This window comes from Abramis brama, assembly GCF_963993115.1.
Source record: "Abramis brama genome assembly, chromosome: 1".
Taxonomy (NCBI): Eukaryota; Metazoa; Chordata; class Actinopteri; order Cypriniformes; family Leuciscidae; genus Abramis; species Abramis brama.
The window spans coordinates 8,152,041-8,167,562 of NC_139963.1; the positions used below are offsets into that span (position 1 = coordinate 8,152,041).

General features: G+C 38.5%; 2 protein-coding genes across 2 annotated transcripts in view; both read right to left on the reverse strand.

Moving 5' to 3' along the window:
* The window catches only part of cyth1a (cytohesin 1a), a 67,840-nt gene extending 61,275 nt beyond the window's left edge, over positions 1–6,565 (reverse strand). The window contains exon 1 of the mRNA XM_084110186.1: positions 6,437–6,565. Within this exon, the coding sequence (XP_083966312.1) occupies positions 6,437–6,455 (19 nt within the window). The 5' untranslated portion in view covers positions 6,456–6,565. The remainder of the gene's footprint in view (positions 1–6,436) is intronic.
* Positions 6,566–14,084: 7,519 nt separating this feature from the next.
* LOC311083609 (uncharacterized protein) overlaps positions 14,085–15,522 on the reverse strand; it is a 27,624-nt gene continuing 26,186 nt past the window's right edge. Inside the window, exons 8-9 of the mRNA XM_084115282.1 lie at positions 15,408–15,463; positions 14,085–15,332 (exon numbers count right to left, since the gene is read on the reverse strand). Coding sequence (XP_083971408.1) covers positions 14,767–15,332; positions 15,408–15,463 — 622 coding nt within the window. The 3' untranslated portion in view covers positions 14,085–14,766. The remainder of the gene's footprint in view (positions 15,333–15,407; positions 15,464–15,522) is intronic.

Genomic DNA, 15,522 nt, shown 5'->3' on the forward strand with positions numbered 1-15,522 from the left:
GGTGTGGAGCTGGACTCGATTACCATGAAAGCACATCTTTCATAAGACTGTGCATAGTCAGTGCTGAACTGCTTGAGACTGTTTAAGAACGTGCCACTGAAACGCCACGGTCACAAAGCTGGGATTGATGCGTGTGAGACCTCTTCAGCATTGGCTTCAGGCTTGAGTCCCGAGATAGGCATGGCGCAGCGGCACACATCATGTGGCCTTCACACCGGTTTGTCACCATTTATTCAGCCCTTTGTCGGACCCAAGTGCCCCAAGAACAAGTGTCCAGTCGTGTTGTTGTCACAACAGATTCCTCCAGGACAGGGTGGGGCGCTGCATGCATACCCTCTTGGGATCTTTCTCCGGTCTCACAGGCTTTACAGGAATACACCTTTAAGCCCTTACAATCAGTTGAGCTTCGTGGCCTCTCTTTGAAGACGGTCCTCCTGATTGCACTCACCTCTGTCAAGAGGGTGGGCGACCTACAAGCCAAGTCAAGTCACCTTTATTTATATAGCACTTTATAGAGTAGTTAGTTTCAGAGCAGCTTTACAGTGATAACAGGAAAATTATGTATTTTGGCTTTGTTGATTCAGTTCCACTGTAAAGATCAATAAATAAATTAGTTTATTTAATCTATTAAGCAGTTCTGCAAAAAATGATGTCATTATCCAGCTCAGTTCAGTTCTCATACAACAGCATCAGTACAGTCAGATCAATAATATTGTTGAATATTAAGCGAGAGGGCACAAGCCTTCTCCATTAGTGAATCATGCCTGTAATTTAGCTGGCATATTCTCATGTTGTCCTGAGACCCCGGCCTGGATATGTGTCCAAAGTTCTCACTACTCCCTACAGGGACCAAGTGGTCAACTTGCAAACAATCCCTCCTGATGAGGGATGTCCCTGTTGTGCCTGTTGTACGCTTAACGCATATACCTGGACCATTTGCAGAGCTTCAGGAATTCTGAATAGCTCTCTGACTGCTTCGGGGATCAGCAGAAGGGGAATGCTGACTCCAAACAGAGACTGGCCCACTCGATCGAGGACGCCATTCCCTGGGCTTATCACACCCACCAAGGTGTACTGTGCCAATTGGGAGTGAGAGCTCACTATACTAGGGGTATCGCGCCACGTCGCCTATCTCTGTCACCAGTTGCTGTGAAGCTGCTGTGAAGCCTGGGGTTGATGCATATGAGACTGCTTCAGCATTGCCTTCAGGCTCGTCAGGTGGAGCCCACCACAGAGACTCTTCCCTATGCAGTACTCCATACTGGTGAGTCCATAGGATATATTTTCCCCATAATAACTTCCTCCTTGGGGTAGGATGTGGTCTCAGTATTGTTTCTTTATCAATGAGAAGGAGAACGCTTCTCAACGTTAACAACCAGGTGTACTCATGTCGTAAAAATAATAATAAAAAAAACTCAGAAGAGTGTGGCCTGAGTGACCTCTCCCTGGAGATGAGGAGGACCCCTTCTTAGGGAGACCTGAGGTCATCAACCCTGGGTGTCGGAAGGTGGCGAGTTAGCATATCTGCACTTGCTGTTGGCACGAGGAGGCTTGCCCGCATCTGCACCGTGACACAGTTCAGTAGTGACATTTAGGATATGGACCCCTAGTGTCTCTCATTCGACACAACGTCGAAGTGAGTGACAGAAAGTTACTGTTATGTTATGAAAGTTATCTCGGTTACTGGTGTAACTTCCATTCCCTGATGGAGGGGAATGAGATGTTGTGTCTCTGCTGCCAATCAATCTCCTCAAATGTCGCGGAGGGGTTGTGATGCCGTCTTGGCTACTCAGAACAAACCTGAAGTGTGTGATGCACACTGGCCGCCTTATATAGCAATGTGTCCGGGGGCGTGGCCAGGCATGCAAATTCCACACGCCAATTCCAATGGCATTTTCTGAAATCATCAAAGGGGTTTGGGGTTCCCAAGTGTGCCCCCTAATGTCTCTCATTCGACATAATGTATCTTTCTCTTTCCAATTCCTTGATATTATTGATGAATAAAATATTTAAGTAAAATTTAAACTTTTTAAAAATATTTCAACACCCATCAATACTATTGAAATAAAGCTCCAGTGTTAAGAATGCCAACAAATATCATGGGGTGCACTTATTTTTTCACAGCACTGTACATAAATCAAAAAACAATTTTAAATGATTAAATGTTACATCAATCATACAAGCAGCTGTCTACAAAAACGCTGTAGTGGTTGTTGTTGCTAATTTGTAATTGGGGTTGACTTTATTAAAATAAATATTGATAAAGTATGAAAATAATTATAGCATTCTGGTCAATTGTATTCTTCCATAATGGTCTATAAAATGAAAGTTAATCTCTAATCTTGATTATTAATATAATGCAGTGGTGCTGTAAATAGCCAATATGTCATATGACAACATGTTTGTGATTAATTCATATCAAAAGAAATTAAATAAAAACTCAGTTTTCTACTTTACTTTGAAATTATAATTCTGATTCTGTTTTTTTCTACCTCAGTTCAAATTCATGAACTGTATTGTATTTTCGAAGGCATTCTGAATTTATGGCACATAAAACTGGCAGGAAAAGAATCAGCTCGAGTCTTTCTGTCAAAGGCAGAGATGTGATATGCAGCGCTAAAGCACCTCCTACGCCTCCTGTCCTCCTCTCCGCAGATCTGTGAACACAGAGAGAGCAGCGGAAAACTGCACACAAGCTCACATTCTGACATGCCTTAAGACAATTATAGCCTTATAGAATTGTATGTTTTGTATTGAACTTACACATTTTCATAAATAAGCAGTAAGTATATATATCTGTGTGTCTGATCTCTGACCTGGCGCATCATGTGAGTTCAGAAACGTCACTGCAGAGGCACAAAATTAATACGGGTCTAGAGCAACTTGATGGTGAGTAAATAATAACAGAATGTTAATTGTTCATATATGGCAAGTGTGAGAATAATGTTAATTTGTTTTATGGAAATGTTGGTTTCAGTTGGTATTTCACACATCTGAAGAGTCTGACAGGATTAAACTATAAATAAAGGCTGTGAAATGTTGACTCGTTCTGCATGTGTTTGTGAGTTTATCAGGTGTCATGTTGAACTGTTCGTGTGGGTGGAAGAGAGCTCTCGGGTGGCCAGAGCTTCATGCTTTCGGCCCACAGCAGTTCAAATACCTACAAAAGCAGCTCATAAACTCTCACTGATGCTGGCTTAGATGTAACATCTGGATTTGAAGCTCAAACATCTTCCAGCAGGCTGGGTTTGCTGGTGTGTTCAAGAGAAGAGCTGATCCTGAGTCAGTGTGATCTGAGATTGTGAGCTCTAGTATTGAGTTACAACACTGACCCGACAGCATACATATATATACTGCTCAACGTCAGTGAGTAAACAGTTGTGCAATGAGAAACCAGATCAGACAGAAACACACTGGCTCAGTGACGTGCTTCAGATTTTTAATCACTTTTCATCAGTAACCTTACACTGATTCATTTCAACTAATAGACTCACATTAATTGTGTGGTTCACATCAGGTTTTGATGTTCTGAGTATTTATGAAATGACACACATATTCTGAATAAGTTTTGTATGTCAAAAGAAGCAAATGAATAAATGTAAATAAATGTACATAAATTGAAAACTCTAAATCTCATTGGCTCATTGAGTTAAGCTCATAGAAAACATGATCCTATTGAAGGTACTGGGCAAAGTGTGTATTAACGGAATAAATCTCACAATCAGATTTCATTTACAGACATTTATACATTTTCTGAAGAGGACTGAACAGGCAGTGTGTGTGGGTGTCAGGATGTTGATGGTTGCCAATTATTCTGGGCGGTTGCTTGGGGTTTTCTTATTTGTCTCCTTCAACATAAGTCTATGGGAGTTTTTCTATTGTTTCATCACACTAGCAAGATTCGCTCAGTTCACTATCAATCAAGCTAACTGCAATAAACCATGTGATTTCCTTTAAGAGGCAAATCATATCCAGTAACAGGCACTTGCCACACGTTTCTATTTTGGGATGAATTCTGCTCTCAGCAAACTGAACAATGAATAATTGAGAAGAGAAAGTCTTTCCATCTCACTGAACATCGTAAAACAGCACACACTATCCTGAAGAAGAGCATTTTGAAGCTGGTCAATTTCGTCATTACCAAAATATTCCACAATTCTCCAAAGTCAATGTATTTTTCGCTGATTTGTGTGTTGTTGTTTTTTCAGAAGTTATAAAACTACTATAAAGTAAATTGTATTTTATGTTTACTCAAAGTTTCACTGTGAGTTTTCAGATGGAAGATGAAAGAATGGAAGTGAAGATCTAAACTGATCCAAACACACATGCTGAGATGATGCAATCTAAGATGTACAAGACTACGGATTGACATTTTTATACTTTTATAAGTGAAACCAAAGCTGTGTTACAAATTGCCCTTATACCCTACTTCACTATTCCCTACATTACTCTACTAATGGGTGCCCCCCAAAAAAGTTTCAGAAGTAATTAAAAGTGCCCCCCTTTCAATATTTATCAACAACAATATTGTGGTCAAAAAATGCATTTGAATTATAATGAATATGTGAATGTGTACAAAACAGCAATGAATATTAATACCTGGAGACGAAAATAGAATAATCCCCCTATAATGACGTGACGTCTCATGTAATGTTGCCATAAAGCGTTAGTGTTGATATTGGCGTAGCGTACTGTGTGAAAATAGCATGTAAACACGGAAACTTGCATGATTCGTTACTGTTTTGTACAGTTAAGTACACGTTTTTTTATCGTGCTATTGCTTCTTGCTTCTGGCTTTTGTTTTGTATGCTCACCATCGGCAGATTTCTTAAATGGTTCAAGAGGGCATGTGCTGGTAATTAACCTACACAACAAAGTTGTTAGTTACATTTCCAGATACAAGTTTGCACGCAAGCTCTAAATTATTGTTATAAAGGTAGTAAAGCCAAGATGCCAAACAAAGGACAATAATATGACACATAAATAATATCAGCGCCCGCACCTGGTTGACATCCCAAAGTACAATAGGTGGCGATATTGCATCTTAACGCTGCCATTTGTCATAAAACAGAATACGATACAGTGCGAGAATATGACTCGTTAGACTCGTCGATCAAAAGTACGCGGAAAAGGGGTTAAAACCACCAACCGGTTCACCCACCTCCGCGCCCATCTTCCTGCAGATTTCACCACTAAATAGAGAGTAAGCTGCAATTATTTTGCAAGTCCTGAAACGTGAAATGTCCTATTAACCTGACAACTGCTGACGCCTCTCATCCCTTGAGGCTTTTAGTCAAAAAGTTTACTCATTCGGATAAAAACTTATTTCTTATATTTAGAGAGGAATATTTTTGTTGTATTTGTATCCAAAATAGGGCAATATGAGAATTATGGAACGCTAAACTCTCACACACAATTTGTTTTAATAAAGGCTTTCTGAAGTGAAGCCATGTGTTTATGTAAGAAAAATATCCATATTTATAACTTTTTAAACAGCAATCACTAGCTTCCGGTAACGTCCGTCCGTGCATCACGAGAGAGTCGAGTTCTGACGCATGACGTAGGATGTAGGAGTAGCGTAAGCTTAGGTGAGAGTAGACACCTCACCAAACATATAGGGCTGGGCAACAAACTCAAGCTCCTCCCACATTTATCTTTAAAAATTAGCATTTCTAACTGTGAACTGTGTTTTGTTTTTCTCTATCTTCTGCGCCTCCTTGTTTCTCAATACATCATGCATCGAGTCAGGGTTCACTCTTTGGCTGGAACTTCGGAAGCCAGTGATTTTAGTTTATAAAGTTATAAATATGGATATGTTTTATTAATTAATCTTTATTAATCCATCTGAAGCTGTATGGATTACTTTTATGATGGATGGATGCGCTTTTTTGGGCTTTACTTTTCTCTCCCATTATAAAGCTGGGAAGAGCCAAGCTGTTTTTTAATATAACTCCGAATGTGTTTGGCTGAAAGAAGAAAGTCATATACACCTAGGATGGCTTGAGGGTTGAGTACATTATGGGATATTCTTAATTTTGGGGTGAACTAACCTATTTTAAATATAAAACTGAGGCACGTCGCTGAGGCACACTCTATACCCTACTGTTCACATTGAAAATTACGCTTCACATTATTATGGTAAGGAACGCGAGCTGATGCAGAATGATCTGACGGCTGCACGCTGTAAGTCTAAAGGACCTGTTTGAGACATGCCCAAAACTCATAACATCCGAATCCTCCCAAGATGTCAGTGTTTACCAGGCAAACAATGCATGTGGTTCAACATCACAGGACTGCGATTCAAGAAATGTTTCAAAAAACACGCAACATGTAGGCTACAGTATTTCCTCCATGATGTAAATCACAGCCTTGCACGTGCAATGCCATTTTTATCACTTTAGGCATGATGAAGCAGATATTCAAGCGTGTGTCCTACCGTAGCTCTCCTCATCCATCTTCAGCTGACAGACACTGACGCAGGAACAGTGAAGGAGCGTCAACAATAATGTGGAGGGATCCAGCTACTCTCCTCTGTCTAGCCCATGCAGTCTCTCTCTCTCTCTCTCTCTCTCTCTCTCTCTCTCTGCTGCAGCTCTGCTGCTGTTCAGCCTCAGACCGACTCCTCCTCAACAGATGAGATGACGTCACTCACAGCATGTGCGCGAGAGCACGGCTATCAGACTGTCATACATGTTGAATATCTCCAGTGGTGCTGGAATAAATATTTAGACAAAACAATTAGGTGCAAACCAAAGCTTCAGCTCTCGGACTGGGAACATTCTTGCTGTGAGGAAACTGTCTTGGTCACACTGAGCTGATGTGAACATAATGAGCTCTAAAATATTAGGCTACTTTTAAAAGAACATTAAAATATGAATAATATATTTACATTATGTCCATTAATGGATGAATGCGAGTTGTGTTAAGCAAGTTGTCAGGCTGGTTGGCTGTTGAAAGGTTTTGGTTATACTCTAGTTTATAGCGTAAGAGGGTAGACAAGAAAAGTATACAGAAAATGTATATATATATATATATATATATATATATATATATATATATATATATATATATATCATATATATATATATATATATATATACATTTTCTGTATACTTTTCTTGTACATAACATATATGACATATATAACATGCTATAACATATTTAAAACACTTTTACGCCAAATTTTGCCCTAATGAATTATTTCAACCTGATATTTCATGAGCTGAACTGTGGAATGTTCAGCTCATGAAAAATGGGGGCAAAAATAAAAGTGTTGCGTTTATAATTTTGTTCAGTGTATATACTGGCCCTGATAATCAGCATATTTACTTCCCACTAGCTCCGTTTCAGTAAATCAGTTATGATGAATGAATGACTCTCTCACCCGTTGCTTTGGTCAACAGCCGCTTGCACCTCCTGCTGGTGAGCCGACTAACAGCAGATGGAGTTCATGCATCGGTAATCTACTGTTATTCCTGCAGTTGCCAGACGTGCAATGTTGAATTTTCTTATGAAATTGAACCACTGAATTTGTGGAAGCGAATATTCAGGCAGAATGGACTCCAATAAGTTTTGCCAATATGCTCCCAGACACTTTCTCCCTCTTTTTATCACTCCTACTTTATAAAGACTTATAGATGCTCTAAAATAGGGACTCTTTTTATCCATTTGGATTTAATGTGCATATTGTAAATACTCAGTTATCAGAATATTGACAGGTATTTTCTCCAGGGTTTGGTCTCTTGTTGACTTTCCTCCTTAATAATACACTGTAATTTAATATTTTATTATATATATACAGTACTGTGCAAAAGTCTTAGGCATGTTAAAATCCTAACCAAAAAAATAAATAAAGGTTTTAAGTCAGTTATTTATATTTTTTGCTGTAGTGTGTCAATAGGAAATATCAGTTTACATTTCCAAACATTATTTTTGCCATTAATTGTAATAATCCAGTGAGATTTCTGTGGTGAATAAGTTCCTCCTACTGCTGAAGGAACTGAAATGAATGTAAATTAGCTAATGATTTACTCACCCTCAAGTCATCCTAGGTGTATATGACATTATTCTTTCAGACAAATACAATCAGTTATATAAAAAAAAAATGTCCTGGTATACCTAAAGAGGTCTCGGCCATTTATGACCACAATTACATTCCTATAACAGCTGATATTAAAGCAGACCTAAACCGTTGGTCATTATTACCAATGAATATGTACAATAGAATAGACGCTATAAAGATGAATATACTACCCAGGCTGCTTTTTCTTTTTCAATCATTGCCTGTTGAAGTGCCTGCTAAGCAATTCAGTGATTGGAATAGAACCATCTCGTCTTTTATTTGTGGAAAACAAAAACCAAGGATTAGATTTCAAACATTACAACTCCCCAAGGACAAAGGTGGTATGGCTCTACCGTGCTTGGAAGATTATTATAGAGCAGCGCAGTTACGGTCTCTAGTCTGTTGGTGTGACCCCATGTGTGACGCAAAATGGATGGATCTAGAGCAAAGTCAAATAAGTATACCTCTCCAATCTATACTGGGTGAAAAAACTCTCCTGAAAAACCATCTGAAAAAGTAACTGAATGGCAGTCCCTCTTAACATTTGGCACAAACTAAAGGAGAAGTTCACGTTTAAAATGAAAATTCTGTCATCATATACTCACCCTCATGTTGTTTCAAACCTGAATGAATTTCTTTCTTCTGCTGAACAGAAAGGAAGATATTTAGAAGAATATCAGTAACCAGACAGTTTTTGGGTCCCATTGACTTCCATAGTATATTTTTTTCCTACTATGGAAGTCAATGGGACCAATGGGAAATTCAAACATTGGACTATTCAGGTATCACTTCATACTGTATAATATCCTCCACTGACGGTTTGGATACTTTCAAAAAACTCATAGATACATACTATTTAGGGAAGGAAGATTTTTTTCAGATACCTTCAACTGAGATACCACTTTGATAAACATATTAAAACTACTGGAGAGAAGGGAAAGGACCTGATTAGAGTATTCATAGATGCATATAAGGGTAACACTAACAGAAAACTGATTTCCAGGTTATATTCATATCTACAGTTGGACAGGGGACTTTCAACAATGTATGTAAAAAAGAAGTGGGAGAAAGAAGCTAACATAAAGATAAGTGAAGATGACTGGTCGAATATATGCAGGACACAATCTACCACTTCTAGCCCAGGTATGTGGAGGGAATTCACCCGGAAAAACACTTTAAGATTCTTTATAACCCCTAATATAAGAAAGTCACAGAGTAACAATCCTGAACATGGTCAGTGTTTAAGAATGTGTGGTAATATGTCTGCTGATCACTTTCATATCTTTTGGGAATGCCCTATTATTTCTTTTTATACCATGGACTGGGTGAATACTCGATTCTGATTGGCTGCAGGGTGTCCGTTAAAAAGTGATAATGTACACCTAGGAAAGGCGTCCCGTCAATTTGCCTGATGACAGTTCTAAATGATTGCGCTGGCTCAAACTCACTGATCAACTGCTGCGGTCGGGTCGCTGTGGCCACGTTGCTTGGCAACGCCTGTATACGGGAGATATTAAATAGTGCGCTCGACTTAATAAATAAAAACCCTCACGATTTTTACTCTAAAACACATTAAAGTATTATTAATTGATTAAATATTTCTTTCTTTCGTAAGTGACCATGGTATAAGCGGGTTAATGCCCTTCGAGGTGTCCATTGCTGCGCGTCAGACGGTTCACGCCTCGCCGTTGTCCATTAAAACCTGATAATGGACACCTCGTCGGGCATTAACCCTTACGTATTGGATAGAAGTGGTAATTAGGTCAATAGTTGGCTTAGAGCTTGAGTTTAATTTCAGTGTTATATATCTAGGAAATCTGCCAACAGGGCTGGGAAGGACAGATAGATATTTGTTACAAATACTTCTAGCAGGTAGCAAGAAAGCAATAACTAGAAAATGGCTGAGTAAAGACTCCCCGACAATTGCTGAATGGACCGAAATATTTAGGGAAATTTATATCATGGAACAGTTGACTTTCTCTCTGAGACATGCCTGAAAGAAATGTGAAGCACACTGGGGTAAATGGATATGTTGTCTGAATACAAATTGAGATGGATATACCTTGATTTATTTATTTCATGTATTTATTATTTTTTTTCCTTTTCTTTTCCTCTTCCTTTCCTGTTTTACATGATGTTGAGCACTTCTGTTTATCATGATGATTTTGCCTGATATCCCTTGGTCTGTCTGTCTGGTTTTCTTTTTCTTTTTTTCTTGTCCAAAAACAAAAAAATAAAGTAAAAAAAATAAATAAATGTCCTGGCTCTTCCAAGCTTTATAATGGCAGTGAATGGCTGTATATTGTCCAAGGCCTGTCTGCTGGAAGCTCTTTATTTTTCTTATACTAACGCATCGCTTCGCTTCAAAGAGCCTTCATTAACCCCCCAGAGCTGTGTGGAGCACTTTTATGATGGATGGACGCACTTTTATGCTCTTCAAAACAGAAACAGCTATTCTACTATCCTTTTATAGGCTAAATAATTTCAAATGAACTGTTATATTGACTGTAAAAGCCCACCCCGTTTTTGAACATTATAATCAAGTATGATGTTTGCTTGTTCCTTTATTTGTGCATATATTTATTTTTACAGATAAACACGTTAGCCTTGAGGGGAGGCACAACAGTAAAGGAAAGTGTATGGCGGATTCTGAACTTCCTTCTATCAAACGACATGACCCGGCAAATGACCTGGAGGGGAATCAGTGGAAAAGCGGCATTCAAAGACACCTCTCTGAAAACTGTAATTAATGGTACGGCTTTCTGAAATTAACTACTGTGTTTTATTTGTGTTTGGTGTCAGCTAAAAAACAATTCCCTATAAGTGTTAGATTTTATAATAAATAATAATAATTTGCTTATTTACTGTTGGTCATTGTCGCTGCAGTCAGAAGAAACCGTTTGACTTCCACTGCAACAGACCAGGAAGTAGAAAACTGGATAAAGAGATGCTGCAGCTTTCCGCAGACAGGGATGGAGGCCGTCGGGCAAGACAAACAAATGGACTGTCCTGGTTCTGGCACTCGCCTGTTCAACGGACTGCCCTTTTGCCTTGCTCTGTTTCTAAACTATAGATCTGATTCTCCACTTGTTTATTAAAGTCTCCTGGTTCTGAGTGACACTTGCTTGACCTTGTTCATAATATGTAGACCTTGGTCTAATGTTTTCTTTGGACTGGTTTCTGGCAGTCCTCCCCTTCTGGACCCCGCCTGTTTTATTGTATGTATCTATAATATGTATTTATAATATGTATTGTTTCCTGTTTTTGATTACTATTTATAAATTTAAATGTATTCATGTAATATTTATATTTATTAAATCACTTTTGACTGATTATTTGAGTATTTTCTTTATTATGATAATTAGATCTGGCCCAGATGTGGCCCATGCCATTTCTGAGGTCTGGCCCGGTTGTGGCTGACTTCTAGCTGCCACACTCAGGTTGAGTCATCATGTGGGCCACAACTGGGCCAGATGTCATCAGACGCCATACACTATTGTTCCGATGAATGCACCATGAAACATGAAGATACTGATGAACAAAGAGGTTTGTGTCCATTTTTGATTCTTCACTTTTGGTTGCAATATGCAATATTTACTAACTGTGTCAAAAATAATCAAGTCTAATTTTCGGCCGATCATTTTTTACATGTGTTGTGTCATCTGACACTCCAGGAATGCAAAACTGTGACCAGGTTTAGGGTCAGGGTTCGGGTTAGGCACTTAGTTGTGATGGGTAAGGACAATTCAATGAATTGTGTTAATGAATGTCCTAATAGATGTAAGAGTGTGTGTGTGTGAGAGAGAGAGAGAGATACAGACAGAACTGGCTGGCCAGAGAGAGACACATCTATGTCAGAGAGAAGTGGAGACTGAGCAACACTCAGGGATGTTTTATATTAAAAAAATGAAATTATTTGCTCTAACTTCATAAAATAAAACACAATTTCAACATTTATTATGTGAAAAAGACACACACACACACACACACACACACACACACACACTTCTAAATTGTTCATAGAATTCTGAAATGTTGATTAATTGTCCTACTTACATTTTTAATTTTATTTTTTATTTTTACTGTTTATTTGACAGGGACAGCGCACAATTTAAACAGTTGCACCAGAGTTAGCTAACAGCTAACAGCTCATTTGCATCTGTTGTCCCTGGACAGGTCGACAAAACAAAAACAAAAGGCTCAAAACAACCACTAAACAACAAATACACTACATAAATTTACAAAAAATACATATTATCCATCAATTCACAATTGATACAAAATATATATTGTATGTATATGTACATGTGTGTGTGATTGGGAATGCTTTGGCAATACATTGGAACAATTGTCATGACAATAAAGCACATATTGAGAGAGAGATTCATCATATATTCATGTCGTTTCAATCCTTAATGACTGACGGCCACAAGAGGAACAATTTTGATTCTCTTTTAGTCTCTCTTTTCTGCTCAGATGATTCTATCATGTTTAGTTTGTTGAGTTTCTCCAGATCTAATTTAAAATAAACTGACCTGGAAAAAATAAATATAATGAGCATTTATTTATTTTTTATTCTAATTTAAAATGATAATTGTAATTGCAATATATATATTTTTTAAAACCATATGAAACAAACACAATACTGTGTACATTTCTAAAAACTTGATAAATGTATTTTATTTACAGTTATTTTGGTAACACTATTGTACAGTGTCATTGTTACATGTATTTACTGTAATAATATACACTCGAATGTATATTTCCTGAAGAAAATGTGAGTGGTGCTTGCAGTGGCACATGGGCACATGCTAACACAATTAACAATTAACAATGTTGTGATTCCATGATATACCACGTTCTAGTATTTTTTTTACCATGTTTCTAACATGATTTACCACAAATTATCACATTATAGCATGATTTACCGTGATTTACCATGTTAATAGCATGATTTACCATGATTTACTACATTCTAGCATGAATTACTATGATTAGCATGTTGCTAATACGATTAGTATGATGCTAGCATGTTGCTAATATCTTTTTTTCAAGATGCTAGCATGATTAATGGGGGGGGGGGGGCTTCATTGGCACCATTTATTTTCAAGCATGTTAATGGCATATTTTTATGAATGAAGACCAGTATCGCTGATATAGCTACTTATGTCTCGATGAAAATTTATTTTTCCAAAATTTGAAACATTTATTAGGCTTAAAAAAATAACAACTTTTAATTTAAGTGAACTTAAAACAATCCTCACTTAAACCCATAATAAATGTCATATTTACCTGTGCCTTACCTGTCTAACCGATGTGAATTATATAGAAATTGAATACGTTTATAAAACAGTCCGCACTGCATAAATTATAAATGAAAAATAGATTAATCCTTAAGCGTTGAGCAGTTAGTAATTTTCTCTGTTCCCATTGTTCTTTGGTTAACTTTACTAACTGAGAGAATTGCTGTCACTTTAATACCCGCCGCTGCTGACAGGATCTCACGCATCTCATTCTCTACTCTTTACGAACTATTTAAGATTGTATTTAACTCATTTGACTGTTCTTGTGAAGATACTCGACAAAACTGACATTTTGGCATAAATGTGTGTGTTATGGTTCGTTCAAACGCGAAAGAGAACTCGATGGCGCGCTGTCGACTGCGACACTGGCGCGCGTCTTTCTGTATGTATGTGTGTGTGTGTGTGTGTTTCAGGAGGACATTCACTGACAGCGCGTTCTCCTTTGTCTTCTCGCGCATTGATAGTTTAAAACATTTGCGTGAAGGAGAGCATGATCATATAACCCAAAGGATGACAGAAAGAAGTAGAACGGACGCTGCGATAAATATTTTAACACGTTAAAGCTGGACAAAAATTAATCGCATGTGTTTACGTTGACAGCACTAACGTTAGGCTACTTGTCATACATTGCTGACAGAAAATGCTGCGGTTTAAAGTGGACTCGTTTTCATGGTAGGCCTACACAGAATGTTTTTTTTTTTTGTAAGCTACACAGAATATTTAATTAAATATTAAAATTAAATATTTAGCCAAGTCTGAAGTTACCAAGCAGCAGTGTATGTTAATGTTAGCTCAGTTATCAACAGGTGTAACGTTAGACAGAAAATATGATTATCCTGATCTGAGCTAATTTACTGAATCAACCAACTCACATCTCCTTTCTTTCTTTTCATCCATGATGACATTAAAGTCACCTGTTATTGTTTCTGGCGTTTCATCGCTGTCTGTGCCGCAACCGCTACTTGCTCATTAGAACATTCAGTGAGCTATTTTACACAGGCTCGGTCCTGCTCCTCCGTGGCAATGACGGCGTGCGGTTAAACATCATAACAAACGAATTTGAGTGGGGGTGGGGGGGGGGGGGGACAACGGGATTTTGGAAAGTGTCCCCATAGGAAATTACGCCCGTGGGTAGGACATCATCCCCAAGCTTCATGAACTAGCGCTCCTTTCACCGACAACGCTAACGTGACATATAAATCTCAATCACACTGTTGCCAGGCCCCGCCCTGCTCTGCTTCTGATAGGCTTGTAACGTTAGTAGAGCTGCGTTCCTTTCATATGATTGGTAGGTGAAATCAATTGACTCGAAAATATTAAACCGCATGCAAGTTCCAATTTTTTTTTTTTTTTTTTTTCTCACGGCCGCACGCCGGAGATCCGGCACGGTGCCGGAATACTTTAAGCCCTGCAGTGTGTTTGTTGTTTAATGTGACACAGAGACACTGAAGAGTTATAATTATTAAATCCAAATCCAGCATGAAGGGGTTCAGTGAATGTGTGTGTGAATGTGTGTAAGTGTGTGAGTGTGTGTGTGTCGCGTGAGACGCTGTAGAAGGACAGAGTGCCGGCCGACACGTCCACAAACACTCCTGCTCTCTTACAGGATCCTGAATCAGCAGAAACAGCAGTGGAGTTACTATTGTGCCAGACAGAGAGTCCATCATAAGAGCGTCTCAGACTCCAGGACTTCTGATTCCATCCAAACGCACAGTCATAACTCTCTCCTTTCCTCTTGATTCCTTTATATGACACTGATATATGAGTATAATCTCCACTGCATTCAGCCTCCCAGTAACAGCGTCCAGTCAGACTCTCTCCACACAGAACCTGTTCCCAATAATCAAATCTCTCTGGATGATCAGGATACGACTGCCACTCTTTCACACACGTCACCTTTCTGTTCTCCTCAGACAGAGCGAGACGAGTGTGTGCTGTGTTTGGATCCAGTGTGAGATCAACAGCATCTGAACACAAGAACACACACATTACAACAGCAACATTTACAACAACACACACTAAAACTGTGTTTGAGGACTTACATCTGTGTAGTCTTGATGTCATCATGAACTCTTTAACTTCTGAACCGTGATCCACACTAGAAAACACACACACACACACATACACACACACACACATACTAATTAACACAGAAAT